Source organism: Ptychodera flava, chromosome 5 (genome assembly GCF_041260155.1).
Source record: "Ptychodera flava strain L36383 chromosome 5, AS_Pfla_20210202, whole genome shotgun sequence".
Classification (NCBI taxonomy): domain Eukaryota; kingdom Metazoa; phylum Hemichordata; class Enteropneusta; family Ptychoderidae; genus Ptychodera; species Ptychodera flava.
In genome coordinates, this window is record NC_091932.1 from 46,526,117 (window position 1) to 46,537,290 (window position 11,174).

The 11,174-nt window shown below is 38.6% G+C and overlaps 1 protein-coding gene across 1 annotated transcript; it reads right to left on the bottom strand.

The window, feature by feature from the left end:
- Window positions 1-244: 244 nt before the first annotated feature.
- On the bottom strand, window positions 245-11,174 carry LOC139134120 (uncharacterized). Its single transcript, XM_070701041.1, has 10 exons — window positions 11,024-11,174; window positions 8,143-8,424; window positions 7,110-7,259; window positions 5,830-6,226; window positions 4,885-4,991; window positions 4,473-4,614; window positions 3,689-3,870; window positions 3,392-3,569; window positions 2,732-2,893; window positions 245-1,156 (listed from the first exon to the last, which is right to left on the bottom strand). Exons 2-10 carry the CDS (start codon window positions 8,413-8,415, stop codon window positions 1,122-1,124), a joined length of 1,626 nt encoding a protein of 541 aa, XP_070557142.1. The 5' UTR covers window positions 8,416-8,424; window positions 11,024-11,174; the 3' UTR covers window positions 245-1,121.

An 11,174-nucleotide genomic window follows, 5' to 3' on the forward strand; every position in this document is an offset into this window, starting at 1 on the left:
AAGACAATTGTTTTCTGACTTGTCAAGACTCTGTTAAACATCTCTTGAGATTTGTTGACTGTAATGCCACGCGCTTTGGTTCACCATAAAGTAGTCCAATAAGTATTGTAAAAAATTAATAGTCCGGATGGTTGTTCCTGAAGCGTAAGTGTGTCTCTCTGTCTGTGTCTGTCTGTGTGTCTGTGTATGTGGAGAGAGAGACTGTCCGCAAAACTAAGATTTTTTTGGTCAGTTGGCCGTAATATTTTGTGTCTCTTCTTTATTTTATCTTCTTTTATATAATAACAATTATTATTGTTGTTGTTACAACAAGTTGCAAATAAATTCAATTAATCACTGTCTGGGAATTCTAAAAGACAGCAAACTCCTAAAGCAAATTAAATTTAAAACCTAAAATGAAACATGATATCTATGCTCTAATAAATAAAATATAATGGTTTCAAATCGTTTACCTTCAGAAAAACTTTTGCAAGTAGATGTAGCGTCATATACAGAGATTGTGATCACGTACAATAATAGATATCTTGTTTGAATTAAAGCGTACAAATCTTTGGCCCGAGATACGACCTCATTAATTCAGCATATCCTTAGTATATCGTTGAGGGCGTGCGTTATCGCTGATACTTGTCGAAAAGGCGATAGAATCATAGATAGAACAATGTTGATATCACAGCCAAATTTCATGACCGTTAAATTAAGTTTTGAACTTGTAAATTACATCAAACAGATATCTCTGCTCTTTAACAAAAACAAAATGATAACTTTTTTCGAAAAAAATATTAAACAAAAATATTACTGAGAACTACAATACTGAAAGGTTTAAAAGCAGTAAGATTTTTAAGGGATATCTTTAAAGTTATTGAACAGCATGGCAAATTATCATTCTAAACTTTGAAGGTAATTGTCCAATTATGAAATCCGTCAAAATACAAGTAACATCTTGACTCAGTATAAAATTATTCAGAAGTGTCCACCGCGCGTCAGACACATTGCTCTGAAGAAATTAAAGCTCAAAAGGGGGAGCCTTGCTGAAGTTTCAGCAAAATTAACATCAAAATATCAAAACACGGTATATTCATTGATCTACGCAGTTTTTCCAACACACCTGCTTCTCTTCGGTTTTATTCGGGTTTACAGCTGTCTTTGTCACAAGTACCTGAAATGTAGAAAAGAGAATAAGAAGTTCACATGCTACATGATTGGTAGACAAACGATCCGTTGTTCGATCGAGGGCGGGGAGCGTAGAGAACGCCCTCAAACGACGGATCTTTCAGTCTTCGGTCGAGCAAACAGCGAAGACAGCTTTAAGGCCTGAGAAAATATGCTTGCATTCAGTAACCCGATCTACCCCCCCAAAAAAAACCGCGAACCCCTGATGTTTGTTTCGCATTTTCAAAAATAATTGAGTAAATTTTCTAAAAATTTAGTATTTTAAGGGTCTTAGTCAACAAAAATGAATTTTTTTTTCTCCCTACTACCTGCCCTAATTTTCGGAGGCATGTTAACGAAAAAAACACATTTATATGGCCAAATTTTAAATATTCATGCCATGGATGTGACAAGAAAGTCGAAAAATTAATTTACAGTCTGCTTAAGGTAGAACGCAGCTCGAGGACAGACATGCGGACTCTCAAACTTTTCTCTTCTGATATACCACATGTGGGGGTTCATTTTAAAGCTCTTGGTGAAAGAAAACTTTTCACCGGCTTAGTTTTTCGAAATTCGAAATTTTTATTTTCTCCATAGAGTTAACACAGGAATGGCGGCCATTTTGAATTTCTAATATGGGTTAATCTCAGGTAATTTGTTTCTCTAGTACCAAAATTTGCACGGTGACCCCCTATTTTTATTTTTGATTTTGAAAGAGAATGATTAAGAGATTCATTAAGGAAAGTTAGAGCAAAGTTTAAGTCTTTCACTTTCGAGGTGCATACTACCTTAAAAAGGTATTCAACTGGAAGCACAAGATTCACATAAAACCCTTTCACTGCACTATTTGTAGAGCCATGTCCGTACAGTCACTTGGGGGTTTTAATTTCAATAGGTCGTAGCACAATCTCACCCGTAATGATAGAATTGGCTTCCACATTAAGCAATTTACATCTAAAACTGTTCCTAGCTTTACTATTACGCAGTAATATTACAAAACTGTTCAAACATGAAATAAAATGAGGTATGGTCAATACCATGGCTGCTTTCATATTAATAGCGTTGATCGCGATTTCAGAGTTGTTACTAAATATAGCTGCATGCGCGCGACTTTCGGACAAGTATGCCTGAAATTCGGACAAATTTTGTCGTTGCATGCGCGGCTGTTGTTGCATCTTGTAGTCTGAGCCATCAATTCATACGAATAAGTTCAGCTTTTAGTTGTCATTGTAACATTAGCAGGTTTTATTGTCGTCAGTTATGTGGGAAATGCAGACAAATATTTATTTATTTATGCATATTAACGAGAGAGAACAGTGACGTCATTTGCGATCAGTGCTATTTGAAAATTATAGGCGGGAAAATGCAACAATCAAGAGAAACGAAAGGTTTGAACGGAAATTGAATCCCATATCATTGTTCACAAGTCCATCCGGCCAGTCTCCCTACAAGGGATACATAACATTGCCCTTGAACTTTCAAAGGCAATAGTGGTATCAAAATCTTACATGCGTGAAATAGAGACTTGTCTCACGAGCATGCGTACTTTGCATTATGACAAAATATTTGAAGGGATGCTTACCTTCGTCCAATTGTGGCTCTGGATTGGCTGACGTGTACACGATTTTCTCTGGCGCCCCCTCAGCGTATTTGATTGGAATTCTTGTTGCATCGTCAAGGAGTTTTTCCTTGACTTCAGCAGGCGTGAAGTCAGGATTGTTGCCCCAGATAATAGCTGCTACACCTATACATCAAAGGTGATATATAATTTTATTTGAATATGGATGATATGAAATCCTGCACTTAAAATTAAAATTAAGGGCATGTCAAAATTGATTTTGAAGTTGGAACAACTCGGAAGACTTCCAATTATGGTGCAAACAAACGACGTCATTAAACTTATCAGATAGTTTACACGCGGCGAATCATGACCAGTTTTATCTATTTTCTGTTCAAGAGCAAACGTTAACTCGCATCTGTAGTAACTACTCATCGCACCTGTAGTATGCCTTGCACAAAGCTGGTAAAATAGAATTAAGGGTAAGTATATAGAAAGGTCCAACTCCCGTGACGAGTACGTTTAAAATAGTCGAACTTATGTTAATAAGGTTTATAACAATAAACAATTTTAATATGCTTACAGAAATGTGAACATATCGATTCGGAAAATTCAAAAAAAAATTGTGGAATACTTTTTCCCAAACATGACCATCCTAAATAGGGTTAATCTTTATTGACTTACCTGTAACATGAGGCACTGCCAGTGAGGTTCCAGCATGTTCTTTGATCTTTTTATCAGATCTGTGGGAGGCGCCTTTGATCTTACCGGCTGGTGCGAACACATCAACGCATGCGCCAAAGTTTGAAAAGATCGCCCTCTCGTCGATGATGTCGTCACGGAGACCTGCCACACAGATGTTCTGGGAAGATATTACACAAATGAAAGTATTAAATAAAACAGCGGAATCGTAGAAATTTTACTGGTGTCGATAATTAGCACAAGTGTTCCTGAAAAGAAAGAGTATAGTATAGTACTTACTTCGGGTGAACGTGCTGGTGAAAGGTAGCAGGCGTTGCCTTGGTTATTGCCAGCTGGTGCAATTGTCAGATATCCATGTTTGAAAAGGTTTTTGACTGCCAGGTCAGTGACGTTGGATTTTGGACCGAGGAAGGGCATCTGCACCACTCCACCTTTTCCCTTTTCAGCTATGACATCAAATGCTTTGAAAATACAAGACAGTACGTAGACTTGTGGTAATTAAATCAAGACAGGGGGAAATGCTATATCATTTATGGTAAGGAGTAGTAAAGAAAATTCAAGAATGAATGCACACGCCAATTAGGCGTTTACAAGTATATTCTGTCGAGAAAAAAAACATATCAATAACATAATTGTGCAATATTAATATTATTGATAAAGTTGTTTTAGCATATCCTCAGGGCCGAAATTCCCTACCACTCTGTACTTATCATAGTGTAATGAGACGATACGTTATTAAAAACAGCGTACGGTTTTGTAGGACATAAACGTGAACCCGTTCAGTGATATTTCAAGTATACCGGAACAGGAAGGAGGTTCGACACTGATGACGTGCAAAGGCAACTGATTTTGGACGGTCAAAAATATTTATATTTCATAATCATGATATTAATCTATTTTCGTGGCGCCTGAGACTCAAAGATACATACATACATACATACATACATACATACATACATACATACATACATAGGAACGAACGAACAAATTAATGAATGTGAATTACATACGTACAATAGAGAGAGAGACATAAAAACGCTTTGATTGTTGCATATTGTCTTACCTTTGATCAGGTGTCTTGTATATGCATATCCGCCACAGTTGAATACCCTGACTGCGTGCATAGTAACGTTTTTGGCAACTCCCCAAATCTTACCCCCAACAATGCTACATGTCTGCGTACCGTGGCCATGACAATCTTTTCCCTATAGGAAAAAAACACAAGAGACGCTGATTTCAATGAGGTTGTCATTCACTCTTTCCAGCCAAACGAAGCTATGAATAAGATACAAGCACAGACAATATTGCCACACTTCTTGGCGTAATGCTGTTGTCAATACATAGTTGAGGCATGGTTACAGTAACCGTGCTTTGCTTAACGGCTTTATATATTTCGCACTTAAATTGCTTTTTCTGACTGTCATACTTCTGAAAGGAACTAAGGTTTGAATCAAATAAACATAAGGATATCTTACTTTTCCACCGAGTGCATCATAGAAGACTGAAGCCCTGCCTTCAAAGTCTGTGTGGGTGATTCTCACTCCCGTACCAACACAGTAGACATCCACTCCAGCACCGTCACCTGTGAACAAAAGTAAAAATACATGGTAGCAGTATACTACAAATACTTGTAGTAGAAGTACTACAACTTGTGTTGGCTGCTATCACTACAAGAAGGACTTATGGGCAAAGTATTTTTCATGAATGTTACATGTGTTATATTGCTTTTTATGACAGTATGGCATTTAAAGCCCCATTATATCTTTCTTCATTTTGATTACCAAAATGTACCATCCAATCTGTATGGAGATATTTTGGATTCCCGGTACTAAGCCATGTTATATTTCAAAATGTTACCATTTCAATCTTTGATGATGGATTTGGTCGAGTAAATTTAGGCGGCGTACATGCATATTTGCGGCGACCATATTCGCGCTGTGACTCGGAAATTTGGTTGTTAAAATCTTAATTGTGTGTTCGTCGCCAATGTTTGAAGGGCGTTCTGTGGTCAAACTTTAGTAAGCACTCATACATAAGTTGTGTTTGACGTCAAACCATCTCATCGGGAAAGAAGTGTAAAAAGATACGACAAATGGGAATTAAAAAGAAATGCCACATAGAAGGAGGTGGGTCATCCGGGCAAATGGGTTTACAAGTTACAAAATTCGGTAGCCGAAATGCTAAGACACTAACTCTTGTGACTGGGCAATAACAAAAAAAACCATGGTCTATCTTCCGGCAGTTCACAGCTCAGAACCACAATAAATATTGTAGATTTCACCTATTTTGAAACTTGTCGAATCTGTTTCAATTTCCAGTTTCAGTTACTAAGGTTTTCAGAGTTCGATGGTTATACCAGTGTATGCTTCATGCCACCGTATGTGTCTCACTTAACAATTCGACATTGCGAGCCAACTTACCCCCCGGCAGGTATTTGTCGTCAGTTGGTAATTTCCTCTGGTCAATTCTGTCGAGATTCCACTGGACTTTTCTCATTTTTTCTCTGTCTAAATCGTCTAGAATTCTGTCAACCCAGTCGTCCTTGCTTAATTCAAGGCCCAATTGTCTTATCTCTTCGTCTGTCATTGTCCGCCTGCCGAAGTCGATTTTTTCGTCGTCATATTTGACCTTCTTCACCTTCTTGGCTTTCTTCTTCGTTTGTTTGTCTAGATCTTTTTCCGTAATCTGTTCTTCTTTTTCTTTTGATTTGTCGTCTTTCCTGCCTTTGTCTAGTTTTTCGACGTCTTCATCAGAGGCGTGTTCTAATTGGAAAATTTGGTCTTCTTCAACATACGACACTTCCTCCCATGTTCGCGTCTTTGGGGGGAGAGGGGGAGACAGAGACAGACACAGAGACAGAAAGACAGACAGAAAGACAGACAGACATAGACAGAGTTACACTGTGAAGTAATTTTTCAAAATGTTTGAAAATATACGATAATTCGGTTGTTTATATATATATATATATATATATATATATATATATATATATATATATATATATATATATATATATATATATATATATATATACATAAAAGAAGCTAAAATCTGCTGCTTACTGTACAAAAGTGCAATCCAGGCTAGAGTAAGTAAATTCCGACAAAAGCCGAATGGCTGTCGAAGAATAAGCGGATATACCCTTGATATCCGGACATCCGGAACACGTTTGCTGTCTTGTGCATGACAATTATGAATATATGAACGCCTTGTTTGCTGCAATATACGCAAAGGACGTCACTCGCGGTAATTTATTACATGGCTCGAGGTGGATGTAAATCAGTGCATTGATTTGAATAGGAACATCCGGGATGTTAGCGGGCCGGTTAACGATGTACTGACCGGTTTCCATGGTTACCCGAGCCGGTGAAACCTTTCGATGTTTTCGACGTCAAAGTAGACGCTTAACGCTAAATGTAAAATATCCATGCGCGCACTGCTATTTGGACTTGCGTTAAAATCTGTTTGATGCTGGTCGATGGTGGTAAAATTGTTTGAAAATGCCCTGCATGTAACTAAATGTTATATAGCATTGTGAAGAGGCATGTAATAAAAACATTATTGCCTGAATACATGGGTTTATGTGCCCTCGCAGCCGAAGACAATTTGCCCTCCTGGCGTCGGGCAAATTGTCACCTGCTCTCGGGCACCTAAACCCATGTATTCAGGCAATAGTATATAACCTTTGCCTGACACTCACCTCGTTGAGGACTCTCTCGACTGCCTCCATATGATAGCCTTTAATGACGTTATAGTAACTTGCCTCAGATGTACATTCCGTGTCAAGTTTTTTACAGAATTCGTTCATTCGGTCTACCATTTCGTCAACGACTTGAGACGAGTACCCTTCCTATAGAAGGAGAAAAGCAAGGTTATTTACTCGGGCGAAGAAACAAAGTACTCATATTGGATTGATGTATATACGACGGGATGGAACATTTATCTGTACATTCTCTGTTAACTTTTGGTAATCTCTGTCGTAAAAATACAGTATTGTATTGTCAGATGTTAAATAAATTACCATTACCACTAAGGTCATCCTCAGGAGCGAAATACTGACGAGAGTGCACGGGTGGTCAATGATGATGACCTCAGCAAAGACGATGAAACAAACAAGCTGATATCGGAGAAGAACGAGGAGGGTAGGATGATACTGTAATGATGATGATGATGATGAGGAGGAGGAGGATGATGACGATCGTGATGGTGATGATAATGATGATTGCAGTGATGTCAATGTTGTTGACGACGACGAAGAAGATGCTGCTTCTGCTTTTGCTGATGTAGGAGGTGACGACAAGGACGACGATGATGATGTAGGCGGCGTCGTACTGTCGATACTAATAACGATATGTCACTGGTATCAGTAGTACTAGCAATGGCGATAGGAATAGAAAGCGATGATAGCGACTACGTAGGAGAAGGAAAAAGTCAAGAAGTATTGTTTGTTGTGGCGTCAACAGCATGGCAATAGTCATAGTCATGGTCTCACTTGAGATGATGATGATGACGATTAAAGGACTTTTAAATGTATGTTCTTACTAGTCTTGCTTACATTTGACTTCGTCTGTCGGATAGACATGATTATTAAGAAAATTAATATTGAATATCCTCTTGTCTCTTTTTGATCTAGAAAAATTGCGAACTTCGCATTTTTTAATAACTTTTCAGCAACATAAAGCGACAAATTAATTGTCCGTAAATTGAACTGGAATTATTTTAAACAACCTTGCCTTCAATATGATAATGTAGTTAAAAGGTATGCGCATTCCCTGGCCGGCTTTCTTTATTGGAGCTAGGTCTTCTTCATGAATATCCTCTGTGCGCCAAGCGACAGCTTCCTGCTCAGGATCATAAGGCAATGTCAAGTGGCCTTTGTATCCTTGGCCATCAGCTTCAGGGGTGTCACCGGGGAAAGGATTGTCATCATCTTTTTTCTCCTCTTCGCAAAGAGTAAGGCTGCACAAAAGCAATGTAAACAGCGCCAACACTAAAACACGCTTCATGGTCGACACCTGAGAATTACAAAGGAGTCATTTTTTACGATCCACAAAATTAAAAGTGTAAGCTGTGACCTGAATTACACGGGGCTACATCCTAATTAGTGTTAATTGGAAGCACCTTTAAGGTAGAACACGCCTCGGGTACGCCTAGGCTATGCCAATAGATATCTGGTCTACCGCTTGTTTGGCTCATTTTGACGCAAGCTCTTAGAGTAAGAAAAGTTTTCGCCTTCTTTGTGTTTTGAAAATCGAAAATTGATTTGTTTGCGTGCCCGTGAGTATGAATAATACCGTAAACATCGTGACTTTTTTTAGAAAAAAAATTGTAATTTGTACAATTTGCACAAAGATCATAATCAATCACAAAATAAGATGGAAAATTGTGGGTCAAGTTTAGACCTTTTTTTGAAAAATCTACGGATTTTCAAAATTTTTACAGCGCGCACCTCTCACCGACAAGTTCTGGGGCCCCGTTGTCGTTCGCCTGGGAAAGTTTCGTAAATTTTGACGGTTTGGAGATGCATTGATAATATAATGGAAATAACAGACTCCGCGCTGACCATTAATGTTTATTTATGGGCAAGGGCGAGAGGAAAGCCAAAAATTAAGGGGCGAGGCTTGCCGACCCCGTTAATTTTTGGCTTTCCTCTCGCCCTTGCCCATAAATAATGTTAATGGTCAGCGCGTTGACCTTTATTTCTATATTGATGAGACGGTTTATGCAAAGTTTAAGTCTATCACTTTCGAGGCGCACATTACCTTTAGAACAGATGACAAGTCATTCATTATCAATAGAGAGTATTCAGCGGCTAAAAAGCGCCGCCATCTTTTCAAACTAGGGAAATCAACGGGCTACTTGTAGAAGCCTTTTCCTTTTCAGGTTCACCTGATGCTATATTAATAATAAATAAATTTTTAAATCTCTTGAAGAGACAATACCAGCGTGTTTTCTTAAGAGAGCTTTTATTTTATAAGCCATGATAGACTAGGATAATTTCCTCTGGTTGTAACTTGTACATCTCAATCTAATGCAGCACTATACGATACGCAATACGAGATTAGCGCGGTACACAGCATGCAATTAATAATAATTAAAGTACCTTTGGCCTCCTAAATTTCTTTGTTCGCCCTCTATCACGATTAGGGAAATGACTGCACTCTACATAAGATATGCTAAGCCTGGGGTGTAGATCAAACTCATGATATTTTAAGTCCTGATATTTGGGCAAAGATGTCGATCTGTGTACTGATTGTCACCACCTGTTGCATGTCAGGCGCCTTCCCACGGACGGGTAAGCCACTACTGCCACTACCTGCCGTGTTGTTATAATTTAACTACTGGAACAGTTCTTTGTCCAAGCAGTGAATGTTTAGTTGGGTCAACTTGCATCAGAAGTACACGGTAAAAGGTGATGAAACAATGGAATTGCAAAACCCCCCATACTGCATTCAACACCTTAGCTCAAAGCGGTGAGTGACCAATAAACCACACCCTGCGGCGAAATAATTACTCAATTTGACCATTCACGACATATCTGCGCGAACGTCCCGAGAATACCTCCGTCATATACTGGTCAAAATACACATCGCGATGTGGTCAGTGCTATACTCCTGATACTCGTTGTGTAGTTTATTGTCATTATATCAGAAGAGTATATTGGAATGCTGTCGCGAATCGGAATCGATATTGAATTTTTTTTTTGGGGGAGGGGGGGACCTGACCGAGATCTGGCTCGTTTCAGGTTTGCTATGTCGTCAATAAAGCGTTGTTATTTACACGTCTCGACCAATCAGATCGCTGTATCATGCTTCACCAATGTACTGGTATGATATCAACGCATAAGAGATAACTGTTCTGCGGTATCAATGTGACCCGAAGATCCCTGAGGTCAACACGTGCGTTTCGAGGTCAACCACGACTCGCGAAGACCATATGGTAAATGCCGGAGAAGGACAAGAAACCTAATTGTGCCATGAAATTTTACAGCCTTTGAAGTCATAAAATTGAAAAAAAAACGAAGATACTCAAATATGGTAAAGTTTTAGCTTTTATCAAACTACACAGCACTGAATATCTTGCTTTCGGTAAAATGTACATGTCCACAAGACTTTTTCAGCCGCTTCTAAATTTTCATAATGATGTACGGAAACAGAGGACTCGCCTTTTCAACACTCCCTATACAAGTATTCTGAAGCATGAACTCTGCAGCGAGGATAAATGTAAGCTAATGAAAAAGTCAATATTACGATACTAGACCATAGAAAGTGAAACGATTAATTACTTAATTGGTCACTAACTCCATGTACTGTGAGTAAGACCTGTCCATTGGCTGCGTTATTTTGGAAAACAGCGGCGTATGTCTACGTATTTGTTATTTTACAAACCTTCATTGAAACCTACCAATGATGTCTTAAGTATTTTGTCTTCTGGGAGGACGTTTCCTCAAAGAGTGTGTCGACATTGGATTTACTCGAAACTTCCAAAGTGCTGATGTACGCTAATTTTACAACCCGAAATGTGTAATATTATGGTCTCAACATATAAATCTATCATCTAATTCATCTTTTACAACTTAAACAATTTTACAACCCCAATTAAATTATTACTTACCTTTGTACGGGCAGTGCGGGCAGAGAAAGGACAAGCTGCTATGAATGGGAACACCGCTATACCGTTTTAAACCGTAAATTCCGATGTGGAGAATTGTAATTGGTGACGACATCTGACGTGTTGGTGTTCCTATTGGTCAACTTCTCAAAAG